Raw genomic sequence first — 15859 nt, forward strand, 5'->3', positions numbered from 1 at the left:
TGCAAACTGCCGCCCCATCTCCAACTTCCCTTTCCTCTCCACTCCTTCTGTTCGAACCCCTTAATGGCCTAACCACTTCTTATATCTGTCATCTGCTCTTATCCTACAACCCTCCGAAATCTCCAACTCTGGTCTTTTGTGCACCTCTTAGCCTGACATTGGCAGCTTTGCCTTCAGCTGTCTCGGCGCTCAGTACTAGAATTCCCTTCCTAAACTTCTCTGCCTCCACCTTTAAGACCCTCTTTAAAATCGACCTCATTGACTAAATTTTGTCATCCTTCTTAAAGCTCCTTCTTTGTCTTTGCCTCTGTTAGTTTTCATCTGAAGGGGCCTGTGACTAATCTTAGGGATGAATTTCTAAGATTAGAGACCTTTATCCATGTTAAAGGTGTTATATAAATGTAACTTGTAGGCATGATGTTGGATTTTTGGTGTTTAATTTACATCCTAGAATTTCCAACATGTTTTAAAACAACCTGAAAATTTTCTCGCTTCACAGATGCAGCCTGACCTGCTGAGTATTTCCAGCTTTTCTGCTTTTATTTCAGATTTCCAGCATCTGCAGTATTTTGTTTTTGCTTCACAATAAAACCAAGATGGTCTGATCCAAACCTGGATTCATGACAACTACCCAGGAGAGAAAGCTGATTCCTTGCCCTGTCAGACTGGGTGCAGATGTTTGGAATTTGGAGAAATATATGTAATGTGACAAAAACAATTGTAATTTGGAGACTTTAAAAAGTGCAGAGCTGCTAAAAAGGACCAATGCAATAATTCACAATTAAAACACTATGATTGCAAAACAGAAAATTTGCATTTATATAGCACCTTTCATGACCTTGGGATGTCCTAAAGTGCTTTAAGGATTACAGTGTAGTCATTGTTGTGATGTAGGAAGCATGGTCGCCAATTTGCGCACAGCAAGCTCCCACAAAAAACGAGACTAGATCATCTGTTCTTTGCAATGTTAATTGAAGGATAAATATTGCCCAGGACACCAGGGTAACTCCCCCGCTCTTCTTTGAAATAGTGCTATGGAAAGCGAGATGGTCGAAGTGCTGCACAAACTGAATATCGTTAAAATCGGCAACAGGGAAAGCGTTTCCTCTTTAAGTACGAGGCGGGATTTGTGCTAAGGGAGTCTCCTCCTTTCATTCCCCGCCCCTTTTCTCCGATCCTACGCAGTATTGACAAGTGCTCGAATCACAGAGGTTACACACACGAACAGACAGGCTTTACTGACAATGGAACTCGTAAGCAGCAGCCGTGGCGGCGACTTGGGGGCTCAGGTCGGCGGCGTGAAGAAGCCTCTCTTCGTCCTCTTTTGGCTGCTGAGCCTCTGGTCTCGGTGGTGCCGGGCAGACAGCGCCATGGAGGAGATCACCACGGAGAAGGAGGCGGAAGAAAGCCACCGGCAAGACAGCGCTAATTTGCTGCTCTTTATCTTGCTCCTTACACTCACCATCCTCACCATCTGGCTCTTCAAACACCGGCGCTTTCGTTTTATCCATGAGACTGGGTTGGCAATGATATACGGTAAGGATACATATACATTTACCATAAAAATATTAATAAATGCATTAAAGAAGCTTTTGTATTTGAAACCTGGCTCCATTGTCATTACACACGTAGTAACAATTTAGAACCGTTTGTATACAATGTATCTCTTTTAAGATTCTAATGTATTTATTCCAAGTCAGCCTGGAATGTCATGTTGCCATTTTAATTGTGTTTTTGTGAATCGACTGAAACTGACAAGAGTCTAAACCTAACCTGCCTGGGAGGGTGAAAGCTCCGCCCCTAATTCTGCTGCCTACGATTGGTTCGTCTGGTCTCAACCGCCGCTCTGATTTGTCACTTGTCGAACGTCAATCATTTCCTCGTGCTTTGCTGATTCCACGTTCCAAGTTAGGTTGCCCCAGTTGCTGCATCATAGTTGCCCAGAGCTACTGAAATCTCTGCTGCCTCTTGCTTATTAATAGACCGTTTTAAAAATAAATGTCATCGCAACTCTTTTTTTTTGGCTAAGAAGCTGGCAGGTTTGCTTCGTACGTTCAACATCTGCTGGGGTCTCTTTTTAGAATTATCTGATTCTTGTGATTGCTCATTTTTGCAAATGTAAATCAGAATCTGCACAGGATTTAAGAAACCTGAAATATTTTTGGTGGCTCCCATATATTTTTTTCACTTTTTTGAAATGTAAATGCCTGCTTTTGTGTTGGGCTAAATACGTCTTGATGGTAAATTGTCATGAGCAAAAATACCATTTCCTGTGAAGCAAAAAAAATCTATTGCTCGGTTGAACCAGCAGGTCTGTTGGTGGAATATTAGACTATGGACAAGCAGGCCTCAGAGTGGAGAATTTCTGGTGATGCAGCATGTTGGAGCACAAACACAAAGATTCATGGAATTCTGAGACATGATTTTAATCCTTTCAATTTCTCCCAACGTCCCCTCTCCCCTGTTGCTGAAATACAGTACAGTAAAAAAAAAAAAATTCTAGAAATATCAACAGAATCACCGGCATCTAAAAGAGGAAAAGATAAGTTAACATTTCAGTTAGTGATGCTTCAGAGAAAGCTTGGCTCAGTTGAAACCATTTTCAGAGGGTTGGGGACCCACAAGTCTTGAGCACTTGATACTGGCTGTTACTCCAGTGTACAAAAACAGCGGTGCTTCATCAGCGGTGCTGTTCTTTGGTTGACAAGTTAAATCAAGGTCCTGCCTACCTGTTCAAGTAGACCTGTATGGTTCTGTGATGCTACTCAAAAAAAAAAACAAGTAACAGGGAGTTATCCCAGTTTCTTGGCCAACATTCCTTCCTCTCTGTGCTAGCAACAAAACTGATGAACCAGCCATTCTTTGCATTTTGTGCTGGCACCAAATAGCTGCAGTACTTTCCTACATAACAATGCCGCACTCCAAAAATTGTAATTTATTATGCAAAGTGTTTCAAGATGTATAATCAGAGGAGATAGGGGAAGCGTTAAATGAATATTTTTCGTCAGTATTTACAGTAGAGAAAGAAAATGTTGTCGAGGAGAATACTGAGATTCAAACTACTAGGCTAGATGGGATTGAGGTTCACAAGGAGGAGGTGTTAGCAATTTTGGAAAGTGTGAAAATAGATAAGTCTCCTGGGCCAGATGGGATTTATCCTAGGATTCTCTGGGAAGCCAGGGAGGAGATTGCAGAGCCTTTGTCCTTGATCTTTATGTCGTCATTGTCGACAGGAATAGTGCCGGAAGACTGGAGGATAGCAAATGTTGTCCTCTTAGAAGGTTCAAGAAGGGGAGTAGAGACAGCCCTGGTAATTATAGACCTGTGAGCCTTATTTCGGTTGTGGGTAAAATGTTGGAAAAGGTTATGAGACAGGATTTATAATCATCTTGAAAAGAATAAGTTCATTAGCGATAGTCAGCACGGTTTTGTGAAGGGTAGGTCGTGCCTCACAAACCTTTATTGAGTTTTTCGAGAAGGTGACCAAACAGGTGGATGAGGGTAAAGCAGTGGATGTGGTATATATGGATTTCAGTAAGGCGTTTGATAAGGTTCCCCACGGTAGGCTATTGCAGAAAATATGGAAGTATGGGGTTGAAGGTGATTTAGAGCTTTGGATCAGAAATTGGCTAGCTGAAAGAAGACAGAGGGTGGTGGTTGATGGCAAATGTTCATCCTGGAGTTTAGTTACTAGTGGTGTACCGCAAGGATCTGTTTTGGGGCCACTGCTGTTTGTCATTTTTATAAATGACCTGGAAGAGGGTGTAGAAGGGTGGGTTAGTAAATTTGCGGATGACACTAAGGTCGGTGGAGTTGTGGATAGTGCTGAAGGATGTTGTAGGGTACAGAGGGACATAGATGGGCTGCAGAGCTGGGCTGAGAGATGGCAAATGGAGTTTAATGCGGAAAAGTGTGAGGTGATTCACTTTGGAAGGAGTAACAGGAATGCAGAGTACTGGGCTAATGGGAAGATTCTTGGTAGTGTAGATGAGCAGAGAGATCTTGGTGTCCAGGTACATAAATCCCTGAAAGTTGCCACCCAGGTTAATAGGGCTGTTAAGGCATATGGTGTGTTAGCTTTTATTAGTAGGGGGATCGAGTTTCGGAGCCACGAGGTCATGCTGCAGCTGTACAAAACTCTGGTGAGACCGCACCTGGAGTATTGCGTGCAGTTCTGGTCACCGCATTATAGGAAGGATGTGGAAGCTTTGGAAAGGGTGCAGAGGAGATTTACTAGGATGTTGCCTGGTATGGAGGGAAGGTCTTGCGAGGAAAAGCTGAGGGACTTGAGGTTGTTTTCGTTGGAGAGGAGGAGAGGTGACTTAATAGAGACATATAAGATAATCAGAGGGTTAGATAGGGTGGATAGTGAGAGTCTTTTTCCTCGGATGGTGATGGCAAACACGAGGGGACATAGCTTTAAGTTGAGGGGTGATAGATATAGGACAGATGTTAGAGGTAGTTTCTTTACTCAGAGAGTAGTAGGGGCGTGGAACGCCCTGCCTGCAACAGTAGTAGACTCGCCAACTTTAAGGGCATTTAAGTGGTCATTGGATAGACATATGGATGAAAAGGGAATAGTGTAGGTCAGATGGTTTCACAGGTCGGTGCAACATCGAGGGCCGAAGGGCCTGTACTGCGCTGTAATGTTCTAATCTAAATGCGATGAGGCACTATATAAAGATGAGTGTTTTATTTCAGGTTGGCTTTTTTTTTTCTACTACTGCCGTTGATGTCACCTGCATCATTTTGGGGAAGTAGGGAGCTGATGACCAGCCTACTTGGGTGCCAATGTTGCTGGGGAGGATGAAGGGAGAGACAGTAAAAATGTTAATTTGCATCAGTCTGTGTGTTTTACTAAGATGCAATTAGCGGAGTAAAAGAATAATTGGGAAAAAAAAGCACAACAGTTTTGATGAGGCCTAGATGAGCTAGAATTTGACTGGACTGAGGAAATTAGACCCCAAAAAAATGTCCATTCTCACTTTGCAGCACATCTAAAACTGGGTAAGTTTCTTGCTGCGTCAGAGAATCTGTAAGAGATGTGATGGTTTGAGAGGCCTCTTTCCATACTGCAAACTTCCAGAGTTCCATTCTTTGGTGATGGTCATAGTAATGGCATGACAGTAATATTTTTAAATATACAATGATATGCAGTGATTGGTTTGTACAGAATGGCAGTCTTTCTCTACACGAGGAGTTGGGATGTTTGTACATTTTCTCAAAAGGAAACTGGTATCATATGCCAGCTTTTGCATTTCTGTTCTTCTATAAGCCACACTGCCTAATCTCAGAGGATGTGCTATTCTAGTGTACAACTGCATAATAGGTGCATGTGATGTTCCTCTGCAGAAAACAGGCTAAGCAATTACTCAGTGTAGTGCTGTTTCAGCTGGTATAATGCATGTTTATTGTTAGGCTGCAGTTTCCTCTAGATTTGGAAGGGTTTACTGAATTAGAGAATGTTTGTCCTTGTACCTTTTTTCTAAAATGTATCCTGACCTATCATGAGAGTGCATTTTTTTTCCTTTGCATGTCCTTGTATTTCGAATTGGTAGTAAATGGTCAGCTTCCATACACTGTGCCTCTTGACTGGTCAGAGTGTTTGTGATATAGCTTATGCCTGTCACTGTGCTGAACTCTCTGGAAAATATGTCCTAGACATAGCTAGCTTGGTCCACTTGCATCTGAAATAGTTGTTCTTCCAGAGAAATAGGAGAGCTACTTTATGTATCTCCCATGGCATTGCTCATGGAAAGCTAGAGGATAATATGCCACCTGATTTAAAACAAAAAACTAAAATAAGGGTATTTCCAACAAAATGTTATAGGAGTAAGTGTGGCGCACACAAAGTATGTCCTATACTCAAGACTTTAAAAACTGCTTTGTAGGGACATAAATGTTATACCTTGTAACACAATGTGTATGTCCCTTTTTTTTTGAAAGGTAGAAAATGTAATTGCTCTGTATATTTCAAGTGGCTTTATTCATGGGTCAAGTTGCAGATGGTTTGAAAGGTGAGTTAACAAGTTGGAGATGTGTGGAATTGTTATGTTCTTGGAGGGAGGGAAGCTGAAACACTGCATTTTAAGACTGGTTTGCATCTATAATGAAGAGCCAAGTGCAGGACGCAGGCAGTAGAAATTAAGCTCATTAAGAATTGTTGTTTTTAAATGGTTTAACTTGTGTTGGAGATGTTAAGTTTTTAAGTTTGGTTTTAACTGATGTTTGTGGTCTTCTGCAGCAGTTGATCTGACTTACAGTTTCTCATGAAAGACTGACCTGTTGAGAATAACTTTTCTCACGCTAGAATAAAATTCTCTTTGATTATACAGCGAAGTCTAATGCAGTGCTGCCTACATAGATTTATAATATATTCATACCAGATTGTCCGCAGTGTGATGTATCGTTCACAGTAAGTTAGAAGATACTCTGCCTCTCTTTTTTTCCTCTTTTAAGGTGCTTCTTAAAACCTATGTCTTTGAACAAGTGCTGCTCTATCTATCGTTGTCTCCTTTTGTATGTTTTTAGTTTGATTGCGGTTCAGTGAAGTAATTTGGGCTACGCAAGCTTTGTCTGATTTACACTGCTGTGTAAGTGCCTTGGGATGTTTTACGAAAGGCAGTTTGTAAATGCAAACAGTTGTTATTAATCTGATAGCGCGACCTATTTTGTTTAGGTTCCGATGAAAGGTCCCAGATCTGGAATGTTAATTCTGTTTTTCTCTCCACAGATGCTGGCTGACTTGCTGAGTATTTCTGTTCTAGTTTCAGATTTCCAGTATTTTGCTTTTGTGTTGAAGTACTTTTGTGATGTTTTGCTACATTAAAAGTGCTATATAAATGCAAGTTGTTTAATAACTGAAGAGGTAATATGCCATATAACGACCTAATCAGGGCCACAGATTTATGGTGACTGATTAAATCAAACTGTTTTTATTGAGGGTTTTTTTTGGGGATTTCTTGCGGGAAGGGAGAGTGGGTGGATTGGTTGGGGGAAATGGAAATTGCAACACTTAATTCTTGTGTGAAATCTGTCGCTCAGTGGCTTTGATTTATTCTTATTCATAAATGAATAGCCATTATTTTATATATATTTCCTTCCTCTTCCATTTAATTATCTTTTAACTTAAAAAAAAAACTGAGGAGCAACAGAAGAATGATATTAACAGTACTAAGAAGGGGGAGGATTTTAAGCAGAACTGGTGAGGGGTTTTCTGGCCTTCAACTTCAGAAGCACTGTGCGATGGTCCCAGGATTTGGTAGTACCAGGGTGTGGAGTCTTGGAGCTGGATCGGGTTTGGCGGTGGGTGTTCTTGTATTTTTCTAACACTGAAATTTGGAGTAATTGAATATGGAGAGATAAAATGCGCAGGTTTGGCTCACTGTTGGATTTCTTTTTCTTGCATGGGTTGTGGGCTTCACTGGCAAGGCCAGCATTTATTGCCCATCCCTAATTGCCCTTGAACTGAATAGCTTACTAGCCATTACAGAGGGCAGTATTGCTGTAGGTCTGGAGTTACATGTAGGCCAGACTAGGTAAGGTTGGCAGATTTCCGTCCCTAAAGGACATTAGTGAACTAGGTGGGTTTTTACGACAGTTTCATGCCACAATTACTGAGACTAGCTTTCAATTCCATATTTTTTTTTAAACTCATTAGTTGAACTTACCTTACTATGGAAGCTGATGGAATTTATGAACCCATGTCCCCAGGGCATTATCCTGGACCTCTAGATTCCACTATGCCACCGTCTCCCTGATTCCTGAAATCTGTAAGCAGTGGAGGGAAGAGGCTGTTTATATGAACCCACTAAGGGGACCCCGGGATCAGCAGGCTGGTTTGTAAGCTTCTCAAATCTTTGCAATGGCCAGTCTTTCTGTCAATCTTCATTACTTCAGTAAAATATTTTCCCAAGATGCACTGGAGGGGGCGCAGAGGAGATTCACCAGGATGTTGCCTGGGCTGGAGCATTTCAGCTATGAAGAGAGACTAGGGTTGTTTTCTTTAAAGCAGATAAGGCTGAGTGAGGACCTGATTGAGGTATACAAAATTATGAGGGGCATTGATTGGATAAATAGGAAGAAATGTTTTTCCCTTAGCGGAGGGGTCAATAACCAGGGGGCATAGATTTAAGGTAAGGGGCAGGAGGTTTAGAGAAAATTTGAGGAAAAGTTTTTTTTTCACCCAGAGGGTGGTTGGAATCTGGAACTCACTGCCTGAAGGGGTGGTAGAGGCAGGAACCCTCACAACATTTAAGAAGTATTTAGATGAACACTTGAAACGCCATAGCATACAAGGCTACGGGCCAAGTGCTGGAAAATGGAGTTAGAATAGATAGGTGCTTGATGGCTGGCGCGGACACGGTGGGCTGAAGGGCCTGTTTCTGTGCTGTATAACTCTATGACTGTAAGATATGTGTCGCAAAGTATTTATTTTTAATAGCCTGAACAACAAACCGGCAGATGAATAATAACTTGCATTTACAAAGTGCCTTTAGCATAGTGAAATGTCCCAAGGCAATTCACAGCAGTGTAATCAGACAAAGTTTGACACTGAACCATGTAAGAGGTATTAAGACAGATGACCAAAAACTTGGCCAAAGAGGTAGGTTTTAAGGAGAGTCTTAAAGGAGGAAAGTGAGGGAGGGAAATATAGGGAGTGTGACTGGAAGGGACAGAGCATACAAACAACAGAGTGCGCCAGCAAATAGGGTCAGCGTGGGGAAAAATGGTAAAAAGACAAAACTAAAGGCTTTTTATCTCAATGAATGCTGCATTCATAACAAGATTGATGAATTGATGTCACAAATAGAAATAAATGGGTATGATACGATAGCCATTACAGAAAAGTGGTTGCAAGGTGACCAAGGTTGGGAACTGAATATTAAGGGGTATTTGACATTTCAGAAGGCAGGTATGAAAAGAAGGTGGGGTAGCTCTGTTAATAAAGAGTGCAATCAGGACAGTAGTAAAATCTTGGCTCAGAAAATCAAGATGTAGAATCATTTTGGATGGAGAAAAGAAATAGTAAGGGAACAAAGTCACTTGGGGAGTAGTCTAGAGACCCCCTAACAGCTTCACTGTAGGATAGAGTATAAATTAAGAAATAATGGAGCTTGTAAGAAAGGTACTGCAATAATCGTACATGATTTTAATCTTCATATCAATTGGACAAATCAAATTGACAAAGGTAGCCTTGAGGACAAGTTCATAAGAGTGTATTCAGGACAATTTCTTGGAACAATATGTTGTGGAACCAACCAGGGAACATGCTACTTTAGATTCTGTCATGTGTAATGAGACAGGATTAATTAATGATCTCATAGTAAATGATGTAGAAAAGAGTGATCATAACATCGAATTTCACATTCAGTTTGAGGGTGAGAAACTTGTGTCTGAAACTAGAGCCTTAAACTCAAATAAAGGCAATTATAGAGGTGTGAAGACTGAGTTGGCTAAAGTGGAATTGGAAAATAGTTTAAAAGGTAAGACAGTAGATAAGTGGTGACAAACATTTAAGGAGATATTTCGTAACTCTCAGCAAAGATATATACCATTGAGAAAGAAAGACTGAGAAGGATGAACCATCCATGGCTGGCTAGGGAAACTAAGGATGATGTCAAATTGAAAGAAAAGGCATACAATGTTGAGAAGATCAATGGTAGGACAGAGATTGGGAAAATCTTAAACCAGCAAAGGACAACTAAAAATAAATAAAGATGGAGAAAATAGATTGAGAATAAACTAGCAAGAAATAGTAAGAGCTTTTACAAGAACAGAGTAGCTAAAGTTGGTCCCTTAGAGGAGGAACATAACATCAGAAATGGCAGGAGTAGGCCATTCAGCCCTTTTTGAGCCTGCTCCACCATTCAATGAGATCATTACTGTTCTACTACAGGAGACTGGGAAATTAATAATGGGAAACCATGAAATGGCAGAGATTTTAAACAAATATGTTGTATCTGTCTTCACAGTAGAAGACACCAAAAGCATCCTGATAGTAGTAGAAAATCAAGGGGCAAAGGGAGGGAGGAAATCGAAACAATCATAATCACTAGACAAAAAAATACTGGGCAGACTAATGGTTGACTAGTCCCTTGAACTGATGGCCCGCATCCTAGTGTCTTAAAAGAAGTGGCTGCAGAGATAGTTGATGCATTGGTTGTAATCTTCCAAAAATCCCGAGATTCTGGAAAGGTCCCAGCAGATTGGAAAACCGCTAATGTATTGCCCTATATAAGATAGGACAGAGACAGAAATCGGGACATTTATAGGCCAGTTAGCTTAATATCTGTCATTGCGAAAATGCTGGAATCCATCATTAAGGATGTAGTAGCAGGACATTTAGAAAAACATAATACAATCAAGCAGAGTCCACATGGCTTTATGAAAGGGAAATCATGTTTGACAAGTTTATTAGAGTTCTTTGAGGATGTAATGAGCAGGATTGATAAAGCGGCACCAGTGGATGCAGTGTATTTGGATTTCCAAAAGGCATTCAATAAGGTGTCACATAAAAGGTTACTACACAGGATAAGAGCTCATGGAGTTGGGGGTAATCTATTAGCATGGATAGAGAATTGGCTAACTAACAGGCAACAGAGTTGGGATAAATGTGTCATTTTCAGGTTGGCAAACTGTAACTACTGGGGTGCCACAGGGATCAGTGCTGAGGCCTCAACTATTTACAAGCTATATTAATGACTTGGATGAAGGGACTGAGTGCATTGTGGCCAAATTTGCTGACCATACAAAGATAGGTGGGAAAGAAAATTGGTACAAGGACACAAAGAGTCTGCAAAGGGATATAGATGAGTGAGTGGGCATAAATTTGGCAGATGGAGTATTGTGTGGGAGCATGAGTTGTTATCCACTTTGGTAGGAATAATAGAAAAGCAGAATATTATTTAAATGGAGAGAAACTATAGAATGCTGTGGTGCAGAGGGTTGTGGGTGTCCTTGTACATGAATCACCAAAAGGTCAGCATGCAGGTACAGCAAGTAATTAGGAAGGCAAATGGAATGTCGGCCTTTATTGCAAGGGAGATGGAGCATAAAAGTAGGGAAGTCTTGCTACAACTGTACAAGGTGTTGGTGAGCCTACAGCTAGAGCACTGTGTACAGTTTTGGTCTCATTATTTAAGGAGGGATATACTTGCATTGGAGGCAGTTCAGAGAAGGTTCAATAGGCTGATTCCTGGGATGAAGGGGATGTCCCATGAGAGAGGTTGAGTGGGTTGAACCTATACTCATTGGAGTTTAGAAGAATGAGAGATTATCTTATTGAAACATACAAGATTCTGAGGGAGCTTCACAGGGTAGATGCTGAGAGGATGTTCCCCTCGTGGGAAATCTTGAACTAGGGAGCATAGTTTCAGAATAAGGTGTCACCCATTTAAGACGGAGATGAGGAGGAATTTCTTTTCTCAGAGGTTGTGAATCTTCGTAATTCTCTACCCCAGAGAGCAGTGAAGGATATCATTGAATATATTCAAGACTGAGACAGATCCTTGACCCTTGTCATGATCTTACTGAATGGTGGAGCATGCTCAAGGGGCTGAATGACATGCTGCTGCCCCTATTTCTTATGTTCTTGAATTCCAGAGTTTAGTGCTTCGGCAGCCGAAGACATGGCCGCCAGTGGTGGGACGATGGAAATTGGGGGGGCCAGAATTGGAGTGTAGAAATCTCTTGAGCGTTATATGGTTGAATGAGGCTATGGAAATAGAGGGGTGAGGCCATTGAGGGATTTCAATACAAGGATAAGTATTTTAAATTCTAATATTTGTAATGTCTACACTTAACAATCATACCCAGCTTCTGGCATTTTCTAGTCAACAAATAATAAGTATTTCACTCAGCTGGCTGTATAAATAAATCATGTGTAAATACTGTTTACAAATTGTACATCTAAACAATAAAACGGCATCTCTATCTCTCTGTCCTTCTCTGCTTGATATGCTTTCTGGGGGGGAAAAGTGAACAATTTTTATTAGAAATTTTAATTGGAAACCTACTCATTTATTGTAGTCCAACTAATTTCAAAAACACACAAACTGAAACATTGTCGAGCAGTGTCATTGTCAGTTTTCTTTTCCCATGATAAGTAAATGTTTGAAACTTAAACATGAGCAAAAGCTGACCATGTTGGGAGACCAATACTATCAATCATATTTAAGCCACTGTTTTTCTGAGTCAGTTGCTTACACACTGGGCTAGAACTGTAGTTAATGGAATTAAATATCAGGCGCTGGGTATAATGGGCAGCCTGTTTTGTGCCACCACGTGAGACTAATTTCCCGCCCACTGTTCCATATAAATTTTATCTGAGTAAAACTTACAAGATGTGATCACTTAGCCTTCAAGTAATTTTTGATAAATGACTGAACAGTAAGAGACTGTTGTCCAATTTTGGCTGAAGGAATGCTTTTGATGTATCCTGGAAATTCTTTACACACTGCACATGCTCAGGCTGCAGGATTTGCCCTCATTCAACTTTTTTCAGTAATTGAAATTTCTCATTTCCAAAATAAGGTATATAACAAGACATTTAAAAATGACATGGTAAAATTAAATTGTAAAGTTGCCTCTTGTGTCTCTGATTAACCTTGAACAGGGTTTTAATTTGAAAGCCTTTGTCTCTCTTAAAAGCTTGATCATAATGTTTTTGCTTGCCATTGTGGCTCTATAGTTTTTGATCAATGGTTTTCTAGTTGCTTTCCCACTTTGGATTCCCAAATTCCCAATCTCATCTTCAGTTCTGATTTGCTGCTTTTGAGACAACAAGTTGGGAAGACAAAAGTGTGATGTTACACTACAGGGAGTGCGAACAGATGCAAAGCTTTTAAAATGTAATAGATTTTAAGTATTTATCACTTGGATTGCACTGTTGATGCCCATCAAAGGAAAAAGCTTGCTTCAAAATCTTGAGCTGAATTGACTCTTGGGCTCAATAACTGCCATTATAGGTGCGATGCTTCACAGAAGTGTCATGAAACAAAACGTCACTGAGTCACATTATGGGATATTAGTGCGGGTGACCAAAAGCTCGATCAGAGATAGGTTTAAAGGAGCATCTTAAAAGAGGAAAGAGAGGTTTAGGAAGGGAATTCCAGAATTTAGGGCTTCAACAGGTGGAGCCACGACTGCCAGTGGTGGAATGATAATTTGGGATGCTCAAGAAACCTGAATTGAAGGAGTACAGATATCTTGGAGGGTTGTCGTACTATTGGGAGTTATATAGGGAAGGGCGAGGCATGGAAGGATTTGAAAACCAGGATGGGAATTTTAATATTGAGGCTTGCTAGTGTAGGTCAGTGAGCACAGGATGATTGGTAAATGGGACTTGGTGCGAGTTAAGATAAGAATTTTGGATGAGCTTAAGTTTATGGAGGGTGGAAGATGGGAGGCCAGCCAGGTGTGTGTTCGAATAGTGAAGTCCAAAGATAACAAAGGCATGGGTGAGGGTTTCAGCAGCAGGTGAGCCGAAACCTGGATGTCAGACTGGTGAGTGATGTCAATGATGCTAAAGATAAATGGAGAAATCATTAAATGGGACACAAAAGGAAAATATATACAAAATTGTCAAGATAATTTAAAAGTGTCCAGATTCATGAACTAAAATACGAAGAGATAGCTGTGCTTGAGGCTGCACGCCTGACCCTAAAGCTACTCGCGCAGCAGTTCTTAAAATGGGGTCTGTAGAAATTTTCCGGGAGTTCACGAAATAATGTGAAAGGGCTCTACATGTGGGAAACTGCCCAGTGTGCTGTTATCAGGGGAGGTAGGGGCACTGTTGTCAAGAGTAAGCGAATGAGTGGCGGCCGGAGGCAGATTGGTGCGAGACGGGAGACAGCAGCAGAGTGCAGCAAACATCACAGCAAGGATAGACAGACTCTGCAGTGAGAAACAGGCATTCCCATCTTACTGCTACTTGTAAATAAATAGCTCTTAAAAACATGATTTAAAATGCTCTCTTTTTATTTTCCATGTTAGACTTTCATGTTAAGGGTGTTATATAATATAATTTAGATGGAGGTCTATGATTACTAGTCCATTTGAAAAGGCATTCTTCCACCAATAGAGCAAAAGTATATCAAATGTTTCTCTGGTACACCACCCTCTCCAAGATTTGGAAGATATGGGATGCAGAGTGCTGAATGTTCATTGCTGCAGTCCCCACAAAGTAGTTGGCCGGAACTTTACGCCCCTCTCCTCCCCCCCCCACCCCCTGCCACAAAGAGCTGGCTGGCAGGTGGGGGGTGGGCCTAAAATGGAGTGGGAGGCTCGGGGGCAGGGCCCTTCCTGACCTCCCGCCTCCGTTGCCATTTTACATGAGGCGGCAGGTAATGGCCCACCTGCCCCAGGCCAGTCGAGGCCCTTAAGTGGCCAATTAACAGCCACTTAAGTGCATCCGCCCACCGCCACAGGGATTTTACCGTTGGCAGGCGTGCAGCAACAGCCTGAGAAAAGCTGCCTGACAAAAGCAGACAAGTTTATAAACGGGCGGCACAGTGGCGCAGTGGTTAGCACCGCAGCCTCACAACTCCAGCGACCTGGGTTCAATTCTGGGTACTGCCTGTGTGGAGTTTGCAAGTTCTCCCTGTGTCTGCGTGGGTTTCCTCCGGGTGCTCCGGTTTCCTCCCACATGCCAAAGACTTGCAGGTTGCAAGCTCCATTAGGCGGGACTTCCTACCTCATTGAGGTGGAAGTCCCACGTAAGACCAATTATGGGCCTGGGGACTGTAAAATCCAGTCTGGATCCCCACACCTGGCCGAAGCGAGATCGCCACTGACTTTTCGGTCAGTGAATGACTCCCATCTGACAAGTGCAAAATTCCAGCTGATATTTTGCCCAGAATTTTAAGTCTGAATTTTTTTTTTTAAAAGCAATGAGAGTAGAATTATTGGTACTCCAAAATCCACATTATGAATGTGTGCTTCAGCACAAAGAGGATGAAAAGAGAGGGTTGCAGCCCTGTTTTTTCATTTGCCTGCTGATTGATCCTGTTTCCCAGGCAGTTTGAAGTACAAATGGGACGTGCAAGTAGGGTGCAGGAAGGCAGAACTAGATATATCAAGGAATCAATCCTTGCCATTATTTTAATACAGTAAGTGGCGCAGTGGTTAGCACCGCAGCCTCACAGCTCCAGGGACCTGGGTTTGATTCTGGGTACTGCCTGTGACCGCGTGGGTTTTCGCCGGGTGCTCCGGTTTCCTCCCACAGCCAAAGACTTGCAGGTTGATAGGTAAATTGCCCCTAGTGTAGGTAGGTGGTAGGGAATATGGGCTTACTGTAGGGTTAGTATAAATGGGTGGTTGTTGGTCAGCACAGACTCGGGCCGAAGGGCCTGTTTCAGTGCTGTATCTCTAAATAAATAAAGAAACTTCCTTAAGAGTGTGTGCATGCGCGTTAAAAGATTAAAAAAGGAACTGATTTAAATTTGAGGGTAGGTGCATATCTAATAGAGGCCTAGCATGCCACAAGCATTACACTTGTTAGTCAATCCTCTCAACACTGATTCAACTCTGAAGCAGAAAGCATTTTCTACTTTCAGTGGGTTATCTTTCATTGCCCAGCAGTAAAATACACTTTCCAATTTGTCACAAGCAAGCTTCTTGTCACCTAATTACAGCTTCTTGATTTACTTCACTTCCTCTTCTCTGCTGCTATTTACAGCCGTGGTAATGTCCAGCTCTCTGAGCCTCAGTTTCTCCTTTTTAAGTGTAATAACTCCCAGGGGAGTGCCAACTCTGGACTTTCCACTAAGCAGTGTGATGCTATTGGAGTGGCATGGTTTACAATTACAGTTCTTCACACAACAATTTCCCGATCTCCGCTGGGCTGTTTGGGATGGGT

The 15859-nt window shown here is 41.7% G+C and overlaps 1 protein-coding gene across 2 annotated transcripts in view; it reads left to right on the top strand.

The window, feature by feature from the left end:
• The first annotated feature begins 1167 nt into the window (after positions 1–1167).
• Positions 1168–15859, top strand: part of slc9a7 (solute carrier family 9 member 7) — a 135126-nt gene continuing 120434 nt past the window's right edge. For both annotated transcript variants that reach the window (XM_068033246.1, XM_068033247.1), the window contains exon 1: positions 1168–1536. In XM_068033246.1, the coding sequence (XP_067889347.1) occupies positions 1245–1536 (292 nt within the window). In that variant the 5' untranslated portion in view covers positions 1168–1244. The remainder of the gene's footprint in view (positions 1537–15859) is intronic.

Source organism: Heterodontus francisci, chromosome 6 (genome assembly GCF_036365525.1).
Source record: "Heterodontus francisci isolate sHetFra1 chromosome 6, sHetFra1.hap1, whole genome shotgun sequence".
NCBI classification, from domain to species: Eukaryota; Metazoa; Chordata; class Chondrichthyes; order Heterodontiformes; family Heterodontidae; genus Heterodontus; species Heterodontus francisci.